The sequence below is a fragment of the Nipponia nippon genome, unplaced genomic scaffold (genome assembly GCF_047370975.1).
Source record: "Nipponia nippon isolate SJK-2023a ecotype South Korea unplaced genomic scaffold, ASM4737097v1 scaffold_11, whole genome shotgun sequence".
NCBI classification, from domain to species: domain Eukaryota; kingdom Metazoa; phylum Chordata; class Aves; order Pelecaniformes; family Threskiornithidae; genus Nipponia; species Nipponia nippon.
In genome coordinates, this window is record NW_028262302.1 from 20,528,592 (window position 1) to 20,555,270 (window position 26,679).

The following is a 26,679-nucleotide window of genomic DNA, read 5'->3' on the forward strand; positions in this document are numbered from 1 at the left end:
CCAGGCAGGGCTGGCGGGGGCGGAGGCGGCGGGGAGGCGGGAGCGTCAGCAGCCTGCGACCGGGGCGGAAGGAGGCGCTGGGCGGGCACCGCGTGTGAGGAGAGCCGGGCCGGGCCGGGCCGGGCCTGCTGGCGGGGCTCAGCCCCGGAAGGTAACGGCTCTGGGGATGGGGAGAGCTGGTGGCTGCTGGGGGGACGCGAGGCCCTGAGGAGCGGCGGGGGCCCTGGGACGAGGCTGGGCGAGGGCGCTCCCGCTTCCATGTGGAGCCGCCGCCCGGGCCCGTCACGGGTTAATGCTGCTGTCTTGCAGGCTAATCCCTCCTCTCACCCCGCCGGCAGGCTCCCCCTTTCCCTGCCTGGACTGTGCTTTTAACCCTCCCTCAGCAACTACCGAATTAAATCAATCAGTTCTGGACTCGGCTCCGGAGCAGCCATTACATTCCCGAGTCCGCTGCGACGGCCTCATGCGCTCCCAGGGCGGGGGATCCGCGTTACGGCCCTCAGGGCACGGGGGCCGGGCTGCAGCCGAGGGGGTGCGGGGAGAAACGGCCCTCGGGGAGGGCGGGGGGCCCTGCGACCGGCGGCAGCCGTTCTGGGACGGGGGGCCCGTTAGCGGATTCACCAGCCTTCGTGTTAGCGGGGGGCCCGGACTGCCCGGGAGCTGAGACACTTAGGCCTGCCTCCCCCTCCTCCTCCTCGGGAGGGTCCCGCTGCTGCCCTGTCAAGCAGCCAGGGTTCTAAGAGCGGGAAGAGGCAGCCTGTGTGGAAGCCGGTCAGGAGAGGGAGAGGTGTATCAGGGTTTTGGTTGAAGGGAACCCAGAATCATTTCAGTCGTTTAATTTGTGAGGCTGCAAGGGGTCGCCTGGGGCATTGAGCGTAGGTCGCTGCAGTCATGGCAAGCCCCTAGAAAAGTCCTAACCCCTTGCCAGAAGGCACTGCCTCGCCTGCCCTTCCACTCCCGCTCCACAGCACCGTGTGGCAAGAGCTGCGCTGTACCAAGACATCTGCGTGCTCCCCAGAGAGTAAAGGAGAGAAGTGTAACAACAGTGCATGAGGCTCTGCCTCATGGCAATGGGAAATGATTGAAAATGAATGAATGAAAATGAAATGAATGAAATGTGCTCCCTGCCATAGGGGGAGACAAAGAAACTACCAAACTCCTCACAGACCCCAAATTTACCCCAAGTGTATGAATATAACGTGCCAGGTGAGATCTGAGCGTGAGAGATTTGTCACTTGGGATGTCAGCGTACACTGTTGTGACAATTAGCTGTGGTAAGTGTACTGGCTCACGGGACGGCAAAGAAACTGGAAGCCAGTTTGTTATCACAGGGAGAATAATTCTCTCCATGTCCTTGCAGACACGCTGCAGGAATGTTGCTTTTGCACATGGGTGTAACTACAGTCTAAATACTGTGAAAGAAGTGGAGTACAGTTGAGCTCCTTTTAAATGGTACTTTTCTAATGAAGAGCTGAAAACTGACCTTGCATTAAGAGTATCTAGAATGAGAACTACAAGTGTCATTTATGAAAGATGAAAACGTGAATAAAATCAGAAGGTGCAAGGTATAAAACACACTTAAGCATTTGTACTATCTGACAAAGTCCAGTGTGTATACATTTCTGAATTCGCGGGATGCCCTTCTTACTATTTCACCATATGTCCAGACAGGCCTGTTCTGCTTTGGCATCTGAATACCTTATGCAATGAGCATGTCATAAGCTTTGGAAGTTTTGGCCACAAGCACATCTGTTTATCCGTCTCAGTGACTGCAGTGGAAAAATTCTAAATCTAGCTGCTTAACAGCAAATTGAACTACAACAAGTTTTGGTCAACAAAAACAGACTAGAATTTGAGAACTAAAAGTTTTTAATGAAAATCATGAAGTTGGACCAAGCTCTTACACATTCAATACAAAAGCACTGGAATCAAATCGTTATTCTGAAACTAGAAGTAAAGCTGCTTTTAATTCTGTCATGGAAGAAGTACCAGAAATTTGATTTTCAAAGCCTTCTGTCATAGGCTTTAATTTCTAACTTTGGGATCACCATTACTTCATTAAACAATTCCTTCCACGAACTGATCAACCTGCAGCTTAGAGAGTTAGCTGCCTTATCTGAAGGGCAATGCCAGGTTTCATTGTAAGCTGCGTTCTAATTTCTAGATTGTCTTCTCAAAGACAACAAAATTTAATCGTAATTCTCTGAACAGCTCTGAGATCATGGGGCTAAAGTGATACAACTGTTTGCATTAGCTTGCAAATGGTTGTTTACATTTAGTTGCAGCACAGATCACTTCCCAGACAATTACTTTGCACCCCCAATGGCAAATTGAAGGCCACAATATTATTTTTTCCTTGTAGTTAGTCAAATTTATGCATAAATTAATGCAGATACTACCTTTATCCTGTCTCTAAACCTTCATTTGGAAAACTTCCAAGTAAACTTTTGTTAGTAGTCCTAATAGCTTGTGATTGATATCCAGGCAAGTAACAAGTTGTCTTATGTTGTACATCACCAAGGGGTAAGCCAGCAGGTGGAAATAAAAGTTACTACTTAACACCACACTCTTGAGAGCTTGTGAGCTGGAATTGAACAGAGTGCTGAAATTGATAACATCCTGGCAAGTTTCTCAGTAGTAGCAGGCTGAGTAAATTACAATGTATTTCCTAAATTTTCTTTAGAATGCACCATAAAATGGGAAAAATACTGGTTATATTCAAATCTGTGGGATCTTTCCGTTGATTTTAATTGGATCAGGAGTGCAGCAAGGGGGAGGTCTCTGAACTTCATGGAGTTCTCTTGCTAACATCTTATTTGCACAGCGTGGTTTTGTTCTGTATTGGAAAAAGAAAATTACTTCGGTTTATGTCTGTAGCTTCAGCTCCATCGGGATCCTGCAAAACTCTCTTGACATATTTATTCTCTTCTAGTTGACAGCCATCAGCCAACTACAAGACCGTCACAATGAGTTTTGTTGAATATGGAGACACAATAAAGGATGGTGACACAGCTATTGTGTTTTTGGGCCATGAATCCATGTTTCCCGTGAAAGTCCAGCATGGCACTGTAACTCAGACCAAGTATGGGGTCATCAGGCATTCCACAGACCTCATCGGCAAGAAGTATGGCTCCAAAGTGACCTGCAGTAAAGGAGGATGGGTGTTTATTCTTCATCCCACTCCAGAACTGTGGACCATGAATCTTCCACATAGGACACAGATTCTGTATTCCACTGACATCTCTATAATCACTATGATGTTAGAACTGAAACCAGGCTCCATAGTATGCGAATCAGGTAATGATATGTTGAAATCCTTTATTAAGAACTAGCACCAACACTTGTGTGAAAAAACAGGCTTATCTTTACATTTTGCAAAAAGTCTCTTTTTTTTCCATTGTGATATAATTTTTCCCAGCCTACACATTGAGTAATTCTATTTCATGTGCACGTTATCAGCTGCTGCTTCTTCAACACATAATGTTACTTCAGTATGCTGGCCTCGTGTACGGGTATAACTTTGAGTATGAGTTTGATTAGTTCATCTTCTTAAAATAAATATATAAACATTTGTCTTTCCCTTTTCTGAAACTGCCGTTAAGTACTTAAAAAATAATTTTAAATACGTGCTTTGAATCGAAATTCAGGCATTGAATTTGCAGTTTGAGAGAACATAGTTGAGATAAACCAGTGAAAGAGACTCTGATGATAGAATGTTGAACTAATAACAGAAATAAATTAGCAGTATTTCTAGAATGTGATACCATGTAAGTACATATATTTCATCTTTCTCTTCCTAAGTGTGATCCACTTGTAGCATTGCAATTGCGTGCAAAACCGCTGTAGCTGTATAATACAATGGATGCTGTGTTCATCGCAGGGCTGTGTTTTGTTTCTAAATGTGGTTTAATTTAATGCAGATTCCATGATTTTGCTTAATTTGCAAGTAAGGAGTGAAATTTTATATTAATAGATATTTTCCTGGTTAAATACAGTTTATAATAATGCCTTCATGACTTTTGTTACTGCAGGCAGTGTGAGGCTTGCTTGATATGATTGCTTCTCTGTAGTTTGGAAAAATATGAACTGAGGTAGTTTGTCCTTGGTTTTTTCTGGCTGTTTCCTTTGATTCGTTTTATGAAGCGGTTTCATACACTTCGCTCTCAAGCATAGATGTGGCAAAGGATCAGCATGACGAGGTTGTGCTGCAGTGCATTTTCTTGCATTTAACATTCCCTGTTCCCACCCAAGCACAATTTTGGGCAGCTTTTCAGGCATAACGACCACATTCCAACACAACTGAAATACCACTTATCTCTGCATCCAGTTGCATCCATTAAGAAACAGGTGGTATATGGAGCTGGTTGCTGTACAGCAGCGCTTGGAACAGGCAAAGCCATATGCAGAAGCCTTTGGTACTGCTAAAAAGGTTGGTCTTACGAGTTTATAATTTGGTTTGTAGGACAATTAGGCATTTTTAGGGTTGTCATGGGAAGTAGCAGTATTGTTCATTGGGCAGCTCTTCACTTCTTCCCCTCCCTGCTATGTTTAAACAGGATGGGAAGAATAAACACAGCAAATCATTCAGGGTGGAGATTTGAATTGCTCCATGTCCTGCCTCACTTGAAATAGGTGAATGTTAAAGTACAGAGCTGCACATAAAATGTTTTCAGTAATGTCAAAGGTGCCTAGAGAGGATGAAAACGTTTAAAAGCTCATTGATCTGAACAACTAAGAAATGGAAACACTTGATGAGGTAACCTATCCACATTCCCAAAAATGTTATGAGTCAAAAGTCATAGCCAGAAACAATCCTTTCTGCTAATGGGAAACTGTCCCCAGGTTTATTTTAATGCCTATGCTGTTAAAGTGTTTTAACTTCAGCTTTCCAGGAAAAGTGAACAGTTATACTGCTATAGTTGTGCTTGTATTGCTTGAAAGATTCACTGTTCATGAAGAAAGAAAGAAAGAGTATTGCATCCAATTCATCTGGTTAACCTTGAAGCAAGAGATCCTACTGCAAATTTGCATGCAACTCACCAGAAGCGGTGATTTGAATTAAAAATTTTACAGGTATTGACTACTGGAGCCTCCAGCATGATGATGTAACCTGCTTTGGTGCCATCCTAAATTAGACAGTATCCAGTGATCCAAAATCGTTAGTTCTAGATTAACCTTGTGTGGCCTAGACACACCCAGCCCAATGGCGATTAATAGAAACAAGACAGGAAATCTGGTCTAGTAATGACATTTGAATCTGCTTCCTGCAGGTGCTGGTTTTATATGTATTTTGAACATTAATTAGCATGGAGGTCTGTCTTTTTTATCATTTGAAATTGAACTGATACACATAGTTGCTGTATGGACTGGCAAAGCGGGCACTGTAAAGAGGCCAGGCTCTTTTCCTCTTGTCTTTACTAATGAGACCGTGGAAGGGTGACCTGCATTTACCCAGTGTAAGCAAGCAGAATTGTGGATTAGTCTCCACAACTGTATGAAGCAAGGATCGATAAAGTAAGATGAAACACCCTCTGTGTCATGTTGTAATGCTGTGCATACGAGTATAAATGATCTTTTGTGTGTGCTTATAAAAATTCAGTAGAATAACCAGGAGGCTTAATTTTATATCACTTGAATTATGCAGTTTAAATTGATTAGTCATGATTTGTCATAAATGACATGAACATATTAATACAGTTTTTACTATTTTTAATCATCTTTAATAAATACATAAAGAGGAAGCTTGTCAGCAGCACATGCATAACTAAAATGATCCAAACATACTCTATTGAGGCTATAAGGGAACTCGGCATCTGCCTGATGTTTCATGACGGAGGTGTAGGAATATGATCCTTTTTCTGTCTTCTGCTGATTTCTAATTTATAAAGGTATGTTGAGATTTAAAAACTGTTAGCACCGTCACTGGAGCTAAGATCTCTTGCAAGCATTGGTCCCTGGTCTGAGGAATTCACTACTCTGATACAGTCTTTAACAACTTGATCTTCCCAGAATTAAAGGATAGCTGCTAAAATACCTGCTGTGGGTGGCCTGGTAGTGTGAAACTTTAATTCTCGTCAGGTAACTCTGATCCCATTTGCGTTCATTGCATGTGCAGCCACTGTCTAGATAAAGGAATAAGCTGAATCTTTTTTTTTGTGTCGCCACACTCTCCAAAACTAATCTTGATGTCAACTTCTCAGACAAGGCTATTTTCAGTCCAGTGATTACAGCTACCTGTAGTATAAGAACTCCATTTGACAACAGATTTTGAGGTTTTTACATTTATTTTTATACTACATTGGAACCAATATGAAACCTTGCAGATATTTTTTCCAAACAAAAGTGTGTGGAACCCTTTTTTTTGTTTTTCTTTCCAGTCCCCACATATTGAGGCTTTTTTACTGTGCTCTCTCCCTGGTGAGACCTAAACAAGTGTCTGTCCTAACCCCCAGAATTACTCAGGGAATGCAGTACAGCACTGTGAAACCTCATTTAATCTGATAAATCTCAGAAATATTTTGGCTTCGATGGAGCATAGTATTTAGACAAAATGTAATTTAGCCAAAAGTATTCTAACCACCATCCCACTGATCCTTCAGCATTCAGCAAAATCAGACTCACATGAGCAAAAATGTTAATTGGATTTTTTGTTTCCCTTCAGCTAAATCCCAAATTAAAAATTGCTAAACCCTGTTCATTGCCACACAGCAATGGGTTTCTGAGCCCACAGACTGGATTTCTGAAGGCTGAGAACAGTATTCTGGCTCCTCATGGTTTCTATGTGGAGGAGTAACGAGAGCTGCCAGGCAGCCTTACACTAGAGCTTCTCAAAAACAGTTATGAAATTTTCAAACTCACAGCCTGGGTATAGTTTTTGTTAAGAGTACACTCATAAAAAAATAATGAGGACTTAATGATTAATGGATACTTAATAAATTATTAATAGTTTATTGTGGAGTCCCGGCAAGTCAGCTGTATGCTTATGACGCTTCTGAAGTGCTTATAGACTTTTTGACAAATACCGCTCATGTCTTTACAATTTTTGTGGCATAAGTGTATGCAAACTGTTTGCAGCTCTATCTTTAGTGTAAACTACAGACCAAAGTTTGTAAGTATTAATTTGATTTTGGAACGTGCTCATACTAATTAAGTCTATGTTTTATAATGTCTCCCTTATCTACTTCTTAGCAGCTGTTCAGGTTAGAGTGAGAGAAGAATTAAAAAACCCGATCCTTTTGTAGCACCTTTTGAAGTATAAGAAAGGCCTCATCAGTACAAATGTCGGAGAGCACAGTATTCTGTTGACATACCAAAGAACTGAACCAAAACTGTGGCCACATGAGGCGTCACTCTAATGTATTCAGACTTGTGGCTGACCTGCAGCTGATGAGGAATGCTGTTCATACCCTACAGCATTTGTTTCCAGACTTTCTGGACTCACTTTCATCTTATCATTTCACTTGACCACCATGTGCATTTCTCATGCAGCTCTGAACTTTACAATATTATGTCTGTTCTGCAGAAGATCCCTCCCTAAAGAACTCCAACTCTTGAATCTCTAAGGAAAATTCTTTTCAGTCTTCACATTCCCATTCCTTTTGTAGGCAGTGCCAGCCTTGAAAACTTCCCTACTATCCTTCCCCCAAGTCCTCAATCTGGTCAGCGAGCAGTGGCCCCCTCTGACCTCCAGCCTGCTGCCTAAAGTGCCTGTTTCAGCCTGGTGTCCGCAACAGATAGGCAGGAGAAAGAGCTACATCTTCTGTAAAGGGAACTTCTTGATGTGCTGTTTCCTCTTTCAGCTGCCAGCTCATCTCCTTGAAACTCTTTCCCCCCCTCTCCTCCTCCCTCTCTCTGTCCCTGCTCTTGCTGTGTCTTACCTCTGCCACCATGATTTGTGCCCTTGACTGTCTTCACTGTAAGATCTTTGGGTTAGTTTCCATCAAATGCTTAATATCTCTTCATTTATTTGCTAAAAATTATTAATGATTCTCCTGCTACATAAACTTGTCATGTACAGTGACCAGTCTTCCTCTGTTCAGTGTTTCTTGACAGATATTAGCTGTGCAGTTGTTAGCTCTGTCTAAAGATTAATTTTCCTTTTGTTTTGAGGCTCCTTCCGTTCTCATGGCTGACTCATGACCTGTCTCATTATTTTTTAGGTCTAAGTGGTGTAGCTAGGAGACAAATACAGCAACACTGTCGTCGTTTTGTTGTATTTACTCATTTTAGAATATCTTAGGTAGCCAAATTTTGCAGGAGAAACTTCAGTTCTATTAAAATATTACTAGACATTGTATTGACCCAGTATTAAATAATACTCTGCATACTTTTCACTTTTCCTGTTTTCAAGCAATATGAACCTATGTATGCACTTGAGGGCTTCTTCAGCTTTATTCCAAAATGTGTTTGCTTATGCACTGCTGTAAACATCTATAGGTCCTAAATCACAATTTGTAGTTCCTTTTTTAAAAAGAAGTACCCATGATGAGAAATTTTTAGGGAAGACAAGCCAAGCGATAGCCTGCAATGAGGCAATGTAGTGGACCACAGAATCAGGTCACTTATGTTTATAGCATGGGTGGGATTCCAGGAGGTTAGACAAATACCCTTTGCAATAAGAAAACTAGATTAAACAGAAAACAGTGTAAAAATGTACTCTTATTCAGTTACCAGTCTCAAGTACTATGCTAGATGCTGTGGTAAGACTCATGTTTCTCTTGACAGCGTTGAAATAGCACGTGTTATTTTTGAACAGCTCAGATGTTGTCCACTGCAGCTTTGAAAAGGTGAGGAATGATGTTAACATGAACATTGTCTCAAGATGGCTGAGGTGTGTGGAGGCTTCTCTGTGGAAAAGCTGTCACTTGAATAAGCAGAGAGTGAGAAGAACAGATCTGTTTGAGGTCAGGGGAATGATCGGGGAGTTCATCTGATCAATACTTTCTTGTCTACAAATCAGAAGAAACTATCAGTAGGTGCTGAGCTAGAGTGTTTCATCTAGGTGTCCACTTGTTAGGATTGAAATCCTTCTAAAACTGCAGTGTTTTCCTTGTCTTAGGAGAGGGCAGAAACACTCCCCTGAGCTTAAATGTATCAGAGAAGAACAGAGTGTGCTTGAGCCCAAGAAGGGAAGGATACTACATTGGTCTGCGGGGCCATTAGCCACCTAATTCATGTGGTTTTAACACAGGATCTTAATTCATGCCTTTGGACTGAGATGGATCACTTTCCTAATTTACATGCTGATCCCCTACATGGTGCCTCCTCTTCAGCTTTTGAGCTTTGAGTATGGCATATTGGGGACCCTGTGGTGTCTCATTAAATGCCTGCAATGCAGATGTCTGCTTTTTGACTAAGATGATTAAGATCACAGAATAGTCAATGTAGAAGAGCATCATATTTTCCAAAGGCATTAGCAATGACCTAAGTGCTCACCTATGTGAGCTCTAGAACAGCAACTGTGGGGTTAAGAATGTCTTCAGTACAGTTTGAGTTATCATCGTTTTACTTCTCTTCTGTAGAGTCCAGTCATGATTAATACGCTCTAGTTTAATGGGCATTGTCCTGTGGTAGAGAGCAAACCGTTTCTAAGGCTATTTATAGTGCAAGCTGTCAGAAAAGCAAGCATCCTGGTGTAAAAATTATAAACTGTATTTGTTCTAGAAATTGTCTTATCTTCTGCTTTCTAGGCCAAATCAGGAACATAGGCATTTCACTGCACCTATATGAGAATGAAAATCTATTGAAGTCCATACAGTTCTTAACTTGCTGCTTCTGGTACAAAATATTAATTTGGGGCATTCAGGTTTTTGGTTTGTTTGTGTGCAGGTAATTCAGCTACGATACTTCAGGGTTGGTGGCATTCTAGTTCATGTTTCAGTAGTGCCTCTTCTGTTCTGCTGCTTCCCTGACGGATTCTGTATGATGTAAAGATGCCTTTCATTTCCCAAGGAAACCCGATCCTGACTAGAACTTATTCCAAACTGGTGCCTAAGACTCTTTGAGTCACATTTTGCTGAATTCTGCTTTTTTTCAGTGGCAATTTTGAAATAAGGACAGAGAGAAATTGAAAAGAAATATAGAAGGTAGCAGGAGGAATTGAATGTTGCAGATTTGCAAGAGAGAAGGTGAATATAAGCATTCATTTCCCCTTCTACAACATCAGAGAAACACGGGGTTGTAGACTGTCTGTAGACAGTGCTGATTGGCCTTTAGGGGTTGTGTTGAGCATGGACTCATGCTGAACTGCCAGACCCTCGTATTCTTCATCAAGCGTGCTGAACCATCAGGCACATGAGAGTTGAGGGTCATCATCCTTTCACAGGACTGGGTTCAGAATCTGTCATCTCTTCAAGGAGAGATTTTACAATGGTGTAACCAAGATAACCATCGTGTTCTTTGTTTCCTGCAGTTTTGAGAGTGTTGTCACAGAGAAGGTGGGCAGCATCTTCAGAAATACCCTCGTTAATGATGTTAGCGTGATAGAATTTGGGATGTTAAAATGCGATACATATGTATGATTCTCATGTTTGTGGTAGCCAGCCAACAATGAATAATTCCTGGCAACCTTGTTTAAGAAAAGCTCAGTCTGTAATGCGCCTGCAAGTGGTGACTTCCAGCATCCTGGGCCTAGTTCAGGGTTTGGCTTGGAGTGGTTGTGAATAAAAAAAGAGTATCAGAAAATAAGCCAAAAAATCTTAATGGGTTTTCCTAGGAAGGGGACAAACAGTATCTTCTGTGGTGTTTTTAAGAGCAGATTTAAAAGGAAAGTGATTAAAAATGTAAAAGAATATGAACAAGGAAACTGGGATACATGCACAAGCTGCCTCTCTCTTCTGCTTACAGCCCAGCTGTGCTGACAGGCCTTCTGTTCACTCCTTTAGATTAGCAGAGAAAGATGCAGAAAGCGTGCAGCGTTACCCATTTGAGAGGTAAAATAATTAAATTCCGCCAGTTTGCAAAAGTTCTCAGTTGTGCAATCCTGCCTTCTGGCATGAAATGTAAAGGCAGAATTTCAGTCATTTTAGCATCCTGTGAACAATAGCTCCCTGCTCTTGTCATTTAAAAAAAAATCAATGAAATGCTATTTCTTTGCTATGCACATATATTGAGTTTTTACAACCACATGGCTACTGTGCTACCATTACTCCTTTTGACCAGGGAAGAGTTTATGTTGACATTTAGAGCCTACAGGTGCCATGATCAGGTAGTTTTTCATGTGTGCACATCTTCTGCCTTTTGTTTGCTTTATTTTAATGCTGGCATGGATGCATGGATTTTCACTTTAAATAAATGTGTGTCACAGTTTCTCTCTTGCCTTGGACCTCTCTGGGGCCAGTGCTAAAACCTGTAGGTCCTCCCTCCCCGATTAACCAGCCCCATTAAAGCTGCGGGGAGGGTGCTAGTCTGCCCCTTGGGGTCAGAGCCCTCTCAGGGGGAAGCAGAGGAGCGGTGCGGATTCCGCAGTGCAGTTGGATGATTGGGTGGCAAACATGGGCCCTGAGCTCTGTTTACGGTCTGAATGGCTCCCCTTTCAGAGCTGTCGGATTAAATACGGTGCCACGACAAGGTTTCTCCCCTTATGCGAGCAGAGGGCAAGAACCTTGGATCCGTCAGTAAACTTTGACTTCCCGTACGCTCCTGAATTGCTCCAATTAAGCAGCTGTACCAGCCCCTGTGTTCCCTAATTAATTTCCTTTCTACTAGTTTCTGAGCTTTCTCCACCACTGCTATACTTCAGGTTCTGTCCTTTATAAGTTTTTTAAGATTTATGTTAGTTGAAAGAACTGGCTTCAGGCTGAAATTTAGCCTGAACAGTCATTGAAGATAGCCAGAAATAGATTTTCTTTCTGCAGGAGAAATGTGTTCCAAGTACAGAATTATAAATCAATAAACACAGATAATTTGGGGTTGCAGTGGGGTTTTGAGTTTGGGGGGTTATTCTGTTAAATGCCACTTGAGTGAGTAATTTGCAATGTGAATTGGTATATGGGTGTTTTCTTCAGTGAAAACGTTGGTTATTAGTCATTCATCTATTTAATATGCCACTGGATCATGAAAAATAAGTCTCCTAAATTATCAAACTAAAACAAAGGAAAAAATCCGTGTCTTAATAGTTAGTCCCTGGTTGTACATGGTAATTCCACTTACGTACAATTTCAGGTATGTGATGGATCTCATTAGACTTCCTTAAGATTGTGTAGGCACGTATGTCTGTAAGCCACCTGCAAAATCAGGTCGTTTGGTCAGTGTGACTGCAAGGAGGCGAGAGGACTTCGTTTTGGATGATTCCAGTGGGAGCTGAGGGTGGCCAGTCTCTCTTAAGAGGCCTGGGCAAACAGACTCCATATCCTGAAGGCCATTTGTTTGCATGGACGTCAACAGGATTTTCAAGCTTGGAGCCTTGCCAACATCTTTTCTTTGTGTTAATGAAGTGTAAGGTTTTGAAAATATCTTAAAATTTGCCTTCATCTCTTTTCACCCTACAAGAGTCTGGCACTTTGAGAAAAACTCTCTGGTTGATTTCCCTGAATTTTTCCTGTCGCATTTACTTCCTTCTGTTCTCTTGTGGTGCTTGTTAGAGCTATAGCTGACCCTTGGCATTATTTGTCTACTCCAGGGAGATAGGACAGGTCCTGAGTTTGCCAGATTTTTAATTAATGCTTTAAGGACCCTGAAGACTGTTTCCTCGGTCATTTAGTCCCTCTCTCCTTGTGAAGGACTGTTCTCTTTCAGTAGTTTAACCAATGGTTTCTGTTCATTTGGGTGTTGAGTAAGTGTTCCAAGCAGCAGGACTAATGGAGAAGACCTTTGTTCTAATGTTTAGCACTGTTAAAAGGCATTTCATGAGTTCTTTGTCTTTTCTAGGTACAGGCAGCGGATCCCTCTCCCACGCTCTCATCAGGACAGTAGCTCCCACAGGGCACTTGTACACAGTGGAGTTCCACCAACAGAGGGCCGAGAAGGCCAGGGAGGAGTTTCGGGAGCATGGGGTGGAGCATCTGGTCACGGTGACCAACCAGGATGTCTGCAAAAATGGGTTTGGTGTCTCAAACATTGCAGATGCCGTGTTCCTAGATATTCCGTCTCCATGGGAAGCCATAGGACATGCAAAGTCAGCATTAAAAGCTGAAGGTAACTGCGCTTATCTCTTTCTGTTCAGGAAGTACTGTGCATGCACACATCTCTGCCTTTGAGCCATACGCTAGATCTGCTTCCATTGCGTGATCACTGTTCTCAAATGTCAAAGTCTCTAGGCATTTTTAAGGCTGAAAAACCTTCAAAAGAGATCTTCAATTTACAGTGGAAGATTTGAAAGGAGAAGAACAACTTTTTCCTACAGGCCTGTGCTAGCTGCTACGATTAGCATGGGCAGTTTATAAAAAAACCCTTTGAACCTTTGTCAAGTGTATCTTGCTAGATCTGAGGTGTGTGGGAAGCAGCAGTAACAATAAATGCTGAAAGCAAATTTCTTTGGCAATTCAGTGGAAAGGTGTTTGTATAAAAGGTGTTCAGACACACTTCACATCAATCACTGCAGATTTGGACCTATTTAACAGAGCACCCCATCAATAATGTTAAAGAAAATGTGGTTATACTTAAATATCCTTGCCAATTTCTGCCTTAAATCTCTGCTGTTGGAGCTAATGAGAAGTTTGCCATTGGTTGCAGTGGGAACAGAACATAAAGGCTGTTCTAGCTTATGCCAGTTATTCCGGGATTGTGACAGCAGGTGAGAACTGCTGTTGAGGTATTGGATGGATTTCATCAGTTTATTGTAAATCTTTTCCCTATTGAAAAATAAGCTTCAGTGAATAAATCATTCTTTTATCCTGGAATAAGTTTTCCCCTAATTAATGTTATACTAGTGTAACTATACTAGTGTGGATCTGAACTAACTTGTGCCAGATCGCTTTCATCTACAAAAGTGACTTTTCTAATCAAGAAAGTGTGGAGAGTTGAACAGTGCCCATGCTGGGCCATGAGTTTAGTAAAACTTGATTATGTGCTGAGGCCCAGTTCTTTGTTAAAATATGTGATCACAGGCCTGACTTTAATTGAATTGCTAAGTCTTCTTGAAATCACAGGATTTAAGCTTGTTCCTAAAGGTCACTGAATGTGCATTACCTTGCTCAGTCAGGACAGACCCAGCTGTTAGGCTACCTCAGCTGCTACTGAAAGAGCTCTGGACAGCTTTCTGATACCAATGTAACACATGCTTTCTTTAAAAAGTGAATACATAAAGAGAGACTCATTAGCGCTCTGTACCTGCAAGGGTTACAGCTCAATTTGTAGCTGCTTTCCAGTGTGTCCCAGGAAAAAAATAATTTTCACTGCACTGTACGATGCCCTTCCCATGCTCAAATTATCTAATCTAGTGAGCACAACACTCAGCTGACTTCCCAGCTTAGAAGGCGCTGCATTGCGCAGTCCAATTTGAATTATTTAAGTGGTGCATGTTTAGAATACTAAGCAGAGCTGCTTGAACAGTTCCAAGTTTTGAATCCTTGTGTCACTCCAGCATTTGAAATCCTAGAAAAGGTATTACAGTCCCAGACTGGCCATACCATCTGGCTATACTTTGCTGAGCTGTGCTATTCTACAAGGTTACATCTGCTTAGGCAATATAAATAATGCTTCAAAATCCCACATTTTTCTGTTTGTGAAGTGGTATCATGCACTTTATGTACCAGTCAAAAGGCAAAGTTGCTTATACTTGCTGCAGTTTTTGCTGCAAACAGCCACCAGTGTCTGAGATCTGGTCTTGGTCTAAGGCTCATCTTTTGGGTTTAGTAGTACCTGACTGAGCCAGGAGCATTTTTTTTTTATTTTGCATATAAACAAAAGCTGGGTTTCTTTTTCATATAAAATATAATTGATTGCAGTAGTAAGAGGTACAAACTTACACACATTTCTGTTTTATTCCAAATCATGTGGGTAGTTTTGTTGTGGTTTTTTTTACTGCTGTAAAATCTAAAATATGATAGAAGGGTATCTATAACTGCTTCCCTTTCCCTACCGCAGGCAGATAATTTTATAGTGCTCCATTGTTTTGTTTTCAAATAGTTAAAGCTCTTCTGCAGTAAGAACAGTCTGTGCACATACTGCTGTTGTTCACCGCCATTCCAAGGGTTAGTATAGTGATAAAGCATCACTGGAGAAAATGAGTCGTTCCACTCTTTTCCCTCCACGCCCTCTCTCTCACATCTGGACAGGGTCACATGTAAACCATTCACACTGTGGGTTTTATTGTGATGTGCCATGCAAATATCACAGCTGTACTGCCAGATAGTGGTAATTTATTCCCTAAAATCTTAAGGTACTTTGAATGAAATCAGAGCTAAGGAAATTCAATATATAGCATCAGCTAGCTCCTCTTTAAAACCACAATATTCATTATAGAGTGTTCAGCTGAGACAGTATGTAAGAGAGAGTTTTTAACCTTAACAAAACCTTATCAAATCAATGTTATCTCTCCTACTTAAGCTCAAGATCCTGAATAGTTGCAGCTCCTAGTAGGCTGAGTGTTAATGATCCTCTTCACAGAGTACATTTATCACTCATGTTATGCCTTGCAGTATGCTGTAAATACACTACTTAGAGTAGCTTGGCCTCCCATTTAAAGCACTGCCAACCTCTGAAGAGCTAAAAGAATAAAATGGCACAGTAGGTTTGTGACTAGAAGGTTCGTGTTCTCTGGTGATGTGCTCTGCCGACATTAAGGCTTGCATCTCAGCTGCATCCTTCTGTGCTGATTTCACCAGCCACACTTTCAGCAGAAATGCTGCTTGTAGTATCTCTTGGGCACTGCTGCACTGCAGAACTTGCTTTCATTTCCAGACCTGCACTGTTTTTCTTTTGCAGCATCTGCTGATTAATGCTTTTCTATAGTCATAGATGCTGTTCCCAATATCTGACCTTGGTGGTTCTTACAAAGTTGCTGTTAACCCCTTCAGGCTAAATTTTAAAATATGAAGCAAATGAAAAAATTGTGAGGTAACAAAAATATCCTCAATATTCTACAGTTCTTAAATGCCCTGAAACTTTTGACTCACAGTCATCTCACAGCTGAATACTGTAGTGCTTTGAATATAATTCTGCACCCACCTACTCTACTCTCATAAATATTGGCTATTTCTTCCAAGGCTGTGGAAGATGATGTAGAAACCCATTTGTACAATAATTTTCATACAGATTTTAAATTTTCAGGTAGGGAGATGGAAAAATACAGCCATATATTACATTGGATTGGCCTCTGGCATTATAAATCGGTCCTTGGTGGTGTTTAAATTAACAGTCTGAGTCACAAAATTATGAAAACCACCCCTCTTTTATTTCCTTTCTTTCTTTTAAAAATTTTACTCTTAAATTCAGACTTGCTACTCCCTCTTGAGCATCATAAAGCCCCTAAATTATGAGTTTGTCAAATTGTGATCCTTGAGATATCACCTGAATCAGGTAACATGGTGCTGTCAGGTCTCCCCCCAAAACTCTGCAGGGAAAGTTCCCTCGGAACATCTCCTGTTTGGGCCTCTGCATATCCTGCCATCACAGAAGCCCTTCAGCAGTACTCTGCTCTTTGTAGTAGTAGTTGGTTTTCATTTCCAAAGTCTTATATTTGTTTTGTTTATACACAGTGGACTTAAAACAGGTTTTGTTTGCATTTTTTCCCCTTAGCGTAGCCATTGATTGTTGTCCTAACCTGCCAGGTTTGGTTATACAGATGCTGTATAAGAGCATAAATAATATCCCATCCTCCCAGTAGCCTGTGGTGCAGGTAAGGCATTGCCTGGTTTAGCTAGTTTCAATTTTCATTTGGGCTTGCCTCCCTCCTCCCCTGAGCTTTCAGGGAGTACCATGTCCATGTAGAAAGTCTCACTGGCTATTTTTCTTGAGCCCCAGAGGTTATTCATAGTCCTGTTTTTAAACCACCCAGGTGTGGCTTTGAGGAGCAGCTGAAATCCCTGGCCACAAGTCTCACCCCTGTGGTATCAGGTAGGGAGTACCCCCGGCTGAATCACTCTGAGAAGAGGGCAGTGACATCAAGGCCGATGTTGTGTGGGCTCGGACTACCTCAAGAACACACAGGGAATGTGTTAGGGCAGGAAGTGGAGCCTGACAGTCTAGCATGCTGTTGTCCTCCACCCATGCAGGTGGTACTCAAGTTGGTATCAACGCTTCTCATGTCCCCAGGAGATTGTTTTGGAGTGAATGGATGAAGCAATAAGTGCTTGCTAAAATGTCGGCATCAGCCTTTGCTAGTGTGGTACCAGCTTTGATTTGAAGGAGAATTAACTCAAGGTGAGGTTAAAGATCCACAACCTAACTTTAAATTGAAGCATATCTTCTCAACATTGAGGGGCCATCTGATCTAGTGCAAAGCTGCCCCACTAGGATCTAGGACGGGGTGCTAACCCACAAAGTGGCTTCATCTGGTTCCCAGGCACTGGCTGTTTGCTGAGCTAGTCCCAGTAGTTGTATCTCGCCGGAGGGCATTAACCTACCTCCGGTCTGTCAGGGATTGGTAGGTCAGGTGCACACGATGGGCCTGGCCTGAAGTAACAGTGAGTCTCTCGCGTGTCAAGAGTCAAACAGGATTCCTGTATTGTCATCCATGCTGCGGAAGGCTGGCCAAAGCTATTGGCCTTTACACAGTCTGTAGGAACTAGTTTGGGATGAAAGGATCCTTAAAGGAAGCTGTTAGGTTTTCTTCCCCAATTTGGAGCCAACTGATTTTTTAATTTCCTTGTTGCATGCTTTTGCCAGCCCATAATAATGAGCAGGAATAACTTCCTTTTGAAGGATGCACCTACAAATGTAGAAGTTAAGGTCACATTTGCAGAAAAATCACATCAAGCTCCTATTAATGAGCTGGCAAGTGATTTGGAGAAAATTTTCTTTTCTGAATCAAGAAACATCCTTTAATTTCTTCCAACAGCCAAATCCTCTAATTTCACTTGTCAGGGAAGCTAGATCAAATCGCCCACGAGCACACTCACTTAAAAGGACGTTCTGTCCCCTTTTACAGAGGCAATATTTTTAGTGTCCTACTAGCACAGAGTAAATGCCACGGTGATGCTGCTCAGTGACTCTCCTGCCTCGCCCCTACATAATGATAATGCCTGTGCAATTTTTTTCTTCCATGAGATCTTTGTAACATAATCTTCCAATTACGACAGCACACTGAAGTCCCAAAACCCAGAGCTGTGTTCTTTTACCAGAGATAAAAATGCTGTGTTGTATTCTTTGCATCACAGAATCATTTCTAAAATTACAGGCCCTTTTCCCTGGAACTTAATGGTGCTGCACTACATATCTTCTTTTTGCATCTTCTGAATAACATTGGGATGATAAAAAAACCTGTCAGAGCACTTGTGACACATACTATAACCTACAGAAGTGAGAGCACGTAACTTAGACACGTTTTCTGTATTATAAGCATGCACTGGAGTTCTTGTCAATTGGGTAGCACTGCCAGATTTTCCATACTTGAAACCTAATGCAGTTCTTAGCTAGATAGAACCGGTAGAGGTATTAGTCCTTCCTCAGCCAAACCAGAAACAAAATTGTTTGTTGGAGTTGCACAGGAACGTACCAGGAGCTGCTCTTGAAGGAGGAGCAACTTTCAAGGCACTGACCTCTTGTAAAGATGCAAGGGTGTGTCCCTTGATTACTAATCAGATACTGTCTGTTAAAATTTACAGTATTATGTGGATGCAAATCTTCTCTTTTATTTCCCCCTTCCCTTAAGCTCTCTAATCATTCCAGTCTGAATTGTACTTCAATTTTCATATCCTCTCGACCCTATTGCTGGTTACAGTGACTGCCAGGACTGTGTGGGCTTGTTCCAGCCTACGGCTTCGGGAGATTTAACCTCTCCATTAAATGTTTCAAACTAACTCACCCCCTGTAAAACTGAAGGTAGAAAAAAAAATTAAGTCTTTCATACAGTCTCATTATTCTCTTCTCCTCAACTGCAGCACTTGTCAGATGCATTATACATGAATAAACACATTTTTAGACAGCTCTTCAGATCAAAAAGCTCACACAGCTTCCCAATGTGAACAGGATTAATCTCAGATAATTACTATATCAATTTATGATGACACACAGATCTCATTAACCAAATTTAGGAACGGTAGCTTTCCTAAAAGGAGAGCTCTGAAAGAACACAAACTCAGTTTGTACTAAAAAGTTTCCTTTCAGTTGTTTTCGCTGCTCTCTAGTCTAGGCCACCCCTTTGTGATCCACAGATAGAGCAGTGTGCCCCAGGAGCAGAGAGGGAGGGAGTACATGTCTTTTCTTCATTCACTAAGGAATCCTTGGCATGGCAAGACAAAGCAATGCATATTCGAGTCCTTTAAGCCCTAAATGCCTCTTGATGTCTAAAGGACAAGAGGACTCATAAAGAATCTGAGAATTGTGAATGCTGAAATCTAGTTTTATATCTGTTTGGTGATTGTGACAGAAAGGGTGTTGCCTAGCTGGTAATCCGGTGGGGGTACAGAGGGCAGCCCACAGTGCAGAGAATTCAGAAGCATCTGGTCTGTTGAAGATGATGGCCTCTCTGCTCCTAGAACAGATGAGCATGTCCTTCTGCGTGCTGGTTTTCTGCTGCTCAGAGTCCACTTTTTTTGCTGGTCTAAACACACCATGGCAATTGAAGCTTCCCAAATCTTTCTATTTTAGACAGCCTCTCGCAGTCTGGAACTGCAATTTCATTTTTGCATTCCAGCCTTCTGCTAATTGTGGCTTTCCAGTTTTCTTTTAATATCTGCTTAATCAAACAAGTCCAGCCTGCAAGTCAAATTCGGCCTGCCTGGTGGTGTGTACAGGAAAAAGCAGAGGAGACCCCTCTCCCACTTGTTAGGATCCATAAAGACAGATGCTTGGTGGTTTTGCTTCTAAGCTATTTGTAGGTGTATTTATTTGGGAAGGATGTTTAATAATAACCAGAACAACAGTTATGAAAGGGAAAAAATGAGATTGGCAGAACTACTAAAACGCACTGGATGTTCTCAGTTATATGGAATACCAGCTATTACGCTGGTTTCTTACTCTTCATACCTGAGAAGCTTCCAGCAGTGCAGTAAGTAAAGTAACATTATTTTTTGCACTTCCCCTCTGGATATTAGCTGTTGCAAGCAAGAACTTTGTTCCCTGCCAAGCAGCTTGAAAGCCTATTTTCTGTAACCCGACTTCCCCGAGCAGTCCGCTTTGCAAGGAGGCAGTCTGATAAATCATCACCGAGTTTGGGGTTGACATGCTATGCTCAGTTGACCATCCCGAGGCAAAATGAAGGGAGCTCTGCCTTTAATTGAAGGCTTGACAAGAACCGTGGGCGGCTCTGCAGCTTGTATGGCAACAGCTGTGTGCAGGCTTCTTCGTTTTTGACTGTAAATCTAGAGCATGTGAATTTGAAAGCCTAAACATATCTTGAAACCCTTGTAGTCAGAATAAATAAGACTTACTGTAAATGTAAATATATTTCCCTTTTTTATTGCAATGTAAACCACCAAAAACAAAAAGCCTGAATGAAATAGTAGTAAGTCTCTGGTCTCTCTGCAAATTCTTGCTTTGCAGACAAAGAGTTATTGTGAACTGACATTTAGCTAAGTTAGACATTTGTTCAGTTCCCTACACAACAAGAATATAACATCTTTCTTTATAACATATGTGCATCATGGTAGCTTTCTAATTACGTAACAGGAATTTCTTCCCGAGCTTTTCTCTTTTACATCTACAAACATGGTAGAAGTGTGTACTGCTTTGGCCAGAAAAGATTAGTTGTCTGATTCAGAATCATTTTGGTAGCCCTGGCCATCCCGATGAACATATAAATCTAATTTCATGGGAGCTAGCGGACTGGCTGTGCAATTAAGTCAGCATCAACAGAGTTGGTTAATAGTGACACATACCAGCATTAATTTTGCAGGTGATTATTAGATTTGTTTTTTAATTGTCACTCCAGGGAATTATTTGTCCAGGGTACTTTGTTCTGAAGATGCATGATAAGAACCCCTGGCTGTGGGGACTTTATTTCAGGACTAAAATTAAATCCTACTTAGTGTATGGTGGATTAATGGTCATGGAAGGTCTTCTTCCCCAGTCAGTACCCAGCACATCGTTGCTGCACAGTAACTAGAGTGCTACAGTGACGCTTTCAGACCTGATGCTTTCTTTTTTTAGAGATGTGACTTTAGAAACGAAAAAGGAAAAAAAAGGGGAGTTTGAGATAAAGCAGGCTTCACGTAGTCCCAGTATAGCCTCTATTTTTAGCAAGATGCTTTGCTCTCACTTGCACGGGTTCTTTAACTACTTAGACAACTGGTGTTGGAAGGCTTGACTGGATGAGCCTGGGAGAGGGCTGGGAAGGAATGCAAATCAGGTCAGCAAGCATTTTCATCTAATTGTAATAAGTAAAACAATAGCTGAAGCTGCCTTGCCCAGCGTTCCTTCCCCCAGCACAAAAGCTTTTCAGGAAGGGCAGTTGCCTTGTGGGACGCCGTGTCCTGGGTGAAAGCACATGCCCTGGCTTTATGGCAGACAGTGTCCTTATAATTCTTTGATCTGATTTGGCTGTGGCTTTTCAGAGTAAATCTGAATCATTCTATTCTCAGCTGTTAAGGTGACATTGTAGCACGCAGAAAGTTGTAGGGGGCCTATTAATACTCTGCATTTAGAATCCAAAATCTGAACCGTTCACAGACAAGGAGACAAGTGTTAGTTTATGACTTGAAAGTCCTATCCTAGAGTTTTGAAGCATTTGCTGTAAAACTGCCCAATGTGATATCCAGTAAACTTTAATGCTCAGGAGACGCGCTAGTCAGCTTGACTAAAAGGGTAAAGCCTTAACAGCACTCCATCTATGGCCTGGAGAGATTACTTTATTCTGTACACGCATACCATCGTTCTCAAATAAACACAGCCACTTTTGTCAGAGTGTGTGTGCACGCACGCTTATACTCTAATGAAGGCAACTCTGTACAGTGTGTGGAGAATGACTTCTGGCTTTGTGTAGGTGCCAACTTCAGTTCGGTGCGTCAGTCCAGAGTAGTGGATAGCGATTCCAAAAGAGCTGCTGCTCTAAAGGGATCAACTTTAACAGTTTTACTGTGAACAAATGTGGTGGGCAACACTGGATTTGGAAGATGAATGAATTTACCATTGCAATTTTTAAAGGCTCTGAAGCATCGTGTAGAGTCACCCATGTTTGATTTTGTGCACTTTAAACATGCATAGTTGCCTCATGGAGATTTTCTTGAAGAATGTTTTCACTTTGTCTGTATATTAGTAATTCGATGTGCCTCTGGGAGAATTTGAAAAAAAGATACAAAAAGTGCTTCGTTTTGGTTTTTGCTCTCTTTTCCACTCCCTGTCTCATTTTGCAGGTGGCCGCATCTGCTCTTTCTCCCCCTGCATCGAACAAGTCCAAAGAACCTGCCTAGCGATGGAAGAATATGGTTTTACAGAGATTAACACTTTGGAAATTCTGCTCCGAGTGTACAATGTAAGAACAATTAGCTTGCAAATCCCTGACCTTGGAAAAGCAGCTGAGGATAATTCTAGCACTGGCTTTGACAGCAGCAACCCATCAAACCAAGGTAGCCCGTGCGCTAATCTGCAGCAAGGAACTGTGCAGTTCAAAAGCGGCGTGCCACTGAGGGAGATGGTCGGTCACACTGGATACCTGACCTTTGCCACCAAGAGCCTGTTTTAGTACGTGTTGAGTTTGTGCAGTTTGGAGAGTTTTGTGTGTTTGTGTGTGTATTCCGTTTTCATGGTTCTTTTTTGTAGGGCATCCAAATTTCTACTTGTCAGGGAATTCCATATATAGTCAGATTTGGTTGGAATATGCTTTGTTTAAATAGCACACAAGCATTAACCAGAGCAGCATCAAGGGAATGTGGAAACTCTGGAATCGTGCTCCATTTGCTGTCAAAAAGAAGATAAATTAATAGCGAATGGCCATTCACTGGAATGTGCAGAATAAAGATCTCTCCCAATAAGAAAGCAAAACAAACAGCACGCTATTTGCAAATAAGCTGGATTTTTTCCTCCTGTTTTCTGAACTACTTTCCCAGGTTTAGGTTTTTATTTTTTTCTAGCACCACTAGACACATTTTTTTTTAACTTCTCTAGTGTCTGTGTTGCTCTTAGGAATGTGCAAGTGCCTACTTGCTTCATTTTAGATACGAAAGCTGCGAGGTCATAGGGTTGCCAGCACAACTGATCACAGAATTAGCGTTTCCTTGGAATAGTGTTCGGCTGCACAGAGGATTTTTGGCAATGCTCAGGAACACAACCTCTCACTCCATTCCAGGCTGGCATCTGCAAGTTGTTTAGATTACACAGAGGTCAAAGAAGTGTGCTAATTGTTGGATTTGATTTAAAACAGTATATTGTGCTCATCAATTCATAGCAGAAATTTGGACCTGGATTCATACCATAGTCTTCTAATAGATCATCCACTTTCATAGTTGATGAATCCACTGTGAAAATTCACTGAACAGCTGGTTAATATTAGCTGAACACCTCTTTGTAAGCAGTGTGGCTGAGGTTCCGTTTATTTGGTGTTTTATGTGCGTTATGGTGTACTATCTTCCTGCGGTTGAATGACAGATTGCTTTTGGCAGGATTTCTGTCTCCAAATTGCAACAACAATGCAAACTTAGTAAAATGCTCAACCAGCTTTATTAATTAAGTTTTCAGACCATTTACTCTTTGGTCTGCCATACAAAGCTGGTGGGTGTGATGAATTATTTGAATGCTGGATTAAATTTTGTATTTACAGATTAAAATAATTATACAAATTTATAAAGTTCCTTCTTTCTTTTTCTTTTTTTTTTTTTTTTAATTGAAATCACAAATATTTTTATTCCAGCCACTAGTACTGTCTCTGGAAGCATTTAGCTGTGCCTTGCATGCGGCACCTGAATATACTGATTACCATGTAAGAAAAATAACCATTCATAAACTGCTGCCTGAACATTTGAACCTGATATCCCTCCCCCATTCTTGACAAAAATAAATAAAGCTAAGCTTTTAACGTGTTATAGCAGAACGCTAATCCATAACGGTTTAAAGAAAGCTCAACTGATCACGACAGCAAAGATAAACTGTTGAGCAGATTAAAGGCAGAAAGCAATTCTGTTGAACTAAATCAGTTACGTAAGTTGGCCTACAACTGTAGCATTTCTCCAGAAATGATGTGAAAGTTCTCTTTCTGCTGCTGTTAATGTCCTCCAGAAAGGCATGCAGTAAGCTGTTACCACTGTTCATACGGTTTGGTAGCTGTATTACAGTGATGCGCTTGCATGTGTATGCATATGCAGATGTTTGTGTGCTTAAACCACCACCATGGAAGCAAGTACTAACATAAACCAGAAGACAGGATGGGGAAATACAACCTTAATGCTACAAGGTTGTTCTTAACTTCCTTCAAGGTGATTCTCATTCACTAACAAGTGGGATCCCCAGTCTTCACCAGGGATAATTCCAGCCCTAGACTTGATTCTTTTTTCCTGACAGACTTTAGTTTAAAATAGTGTAACATTTAAACAGGATTAAAGAGCATTTAAACAGGATTAAAAAGGAACAAAGTCACGTTTCTGTCCTACAAATAGACGTGGAATGGAAATACCGATGTGTTTTCATGGAGCTTGAAACAAGGCTGATGCCTTTTTGCCTACAAAGCCCAATTCAAAACCCCTTGAAATAAACCATTGACTTTGCACGGTCCCATATTGATTTGATCCCTGCTGAGGAAGGGCAAGCATTGCGTAAGAGGAGAAGGATTTCATTTCTGTCTTTGCAATATTAAAAAGGCTTCTGTGTTTTTGTTGCCAGTCACAGCCGTGGCCAGCAGCGCCACACCGCTTCCTGCTGTTGCTTTGTTGTCAGGGTCACAAGGAGGATCCCACACTGTCCAGCGTGGACGGTACTGTGCTGCCAGAACCCCCCACTGGTTAATTCTGCTTATGATCACCTGTGTTTTACATTCTGGCTCCATTCCCTGCCAAAAGCGGTAAATCAGAAACATGGTCTTTCCTGCCACACTGGGGGAATCTGGCGGGCCGCGCTTTCAAAGACTCCTTTCTCTTTTTAATACGTTTTAATCTTCAGTCTGGAATGAAACATCTCTTCTTCCTGCCCTGGCACAGTTTGGTCACTCGTTGGAAGGCTGCACATTTTCATTGCTGCCGTGCACTTGGATCCCCGAGTTGTTGTGGAGAAGCACCAGCGCACAGCTCTGCCCGACAGCCAGGTTCAGCTTGTCCCGTTGTGCTCCATGCCCTACAAGCTAGCACGGAGAGCTGTCCTAGACACCTTGCAACCTGCAAGGCAAACAGTAATGACTAAGATGGGGCTTGTGAAACACTTGGGAGGTCTGCTGCTGTTTGCTGTTTACCTGTGCTTTCATCAAAGCATTACAGATCTGTATCTCACTGTGGTTGTTTCCTGCTTACCTGTTAGCACAACGCTGTTTTCCTCTGAAGATGTGATCATAAATCCTGCTTGAGAACCTTAAAGGGATAAAGCAGCAAAAATGGTAGGAACTCACTCTTCTGCTTAATTTCCTGCTCTGTCTTCTCCGTAGGTACTTTGGGATACGTGATGGTGAGGAGATGGTTCTTCCTGGGAAGCATTCCAGGGATGAGGGTTCTGGTTCACGCTCGCTCCCTGGAGAGTACATCTGTGCTCCATTAGTCCTGGTGAACTGGATGATTGCGGAAGTCATGGTGACCTAGAAAGGAGGGGGCCCAGGGATGCAGTGGGCCTAGATCTACTTGTAAATACTAGCCCTTATCCCAGCAGATGAGCATCATTTAGGTGGGCGCATGTACTGGGCAGCCCACGTGTTCATGCCTTACCAGGTTCCTTCTGGACAGAGGCTGGAGAAAACTCTGCCCTCCTAGGCTGCGATTCAGTGGTGGTCGGTGCTCCCAGCTCACCTCTGGTGCCAGCGGGAGCAGTGCGGGCTCAGAAAAGGAAGACTCAGAAATGGCTGGGCTCTCGGTGGCTGTTGCAGGGCTCCATCTCAGCTTCTGCTTGCGCAAATATGAGAGAGGCACGATGAGAGCAAAGTGGGAGAGTCAGCATTGCATAACCATGATGTTACACCAAAGGTACGTGCAGCTGTGACTAGTCAAAGGGAGGAAGGAGGTTACTCTAGTACTAGAAAGTTCTGTCTGTGTCACCATGAGGGAAAGCATTTACATGCTGCTGGCCTCTCGAGTGCTCCTGAGGAACTATGTTGTTCAGATGCCAAAAAAGGGGAGCCAGATCCTGTTATTTCCTTTCTCGCTACGTGACGGCTTCTGAACTGGAGTGAATCTGCACCAGTATCAACACAGGGAACAAATAAACCTTGAATTAAGTAGTCAAATAAAAATAATTCTCCTCACTGGTATCCAGCCCTTTACCTGTATATCTCGCCCAGGAGCTCTGTGTCCTTTTCTAGGCTGTTCAGGACCCGCTGTTCTCTGCCAGAGGGCAACAGCTTTGAACTCTGAGGTGAACTGGCTGATATGCTGATAGAAATAAATGCAGAAGCCAGCTGGGAACACCGGCCTGTGGGGCATCTCTCTCACCGTACCTGCGTGTTTCTACCTGGCTGCTAAGGTAGATCGCCCACAACTGGGCTTCCCTTGCCGTGGAGCCGTCCCTTCCCATCAC

General features: G+C 42.2%; 1 protein-coding gene across 1 annotated transcript; it reads left to right on the plus strand.

Annotated features, from left to right (window-relative positions):
- The first annotated feature begins 39 nt into the window (after positions 1-39).
- On the plus strand, positions 40-26,586 carry TRMT61A (tRNA methyltransferase 61A). The gene is made up of 4 exons (XM_087747831.1): positions 40-151; positions 2,933-3,297; positions 12,868-13,134; positions 22,392-26,586. Exons 2-4 carry the CDS (start codon positions 2,967-2,969, stop codon positions 22,718-22,720), a joined length of 927 nt encoding a protein of 308 aa, XP_087603957.1. The 5' UTR covers positions 40-151; positions 2,933-2,966; the 3' UTR covers positions 22,721-26,586.
- The last annotated feature ends 93 nt before the right edge of the window (positions 26,587-26,679 follow it).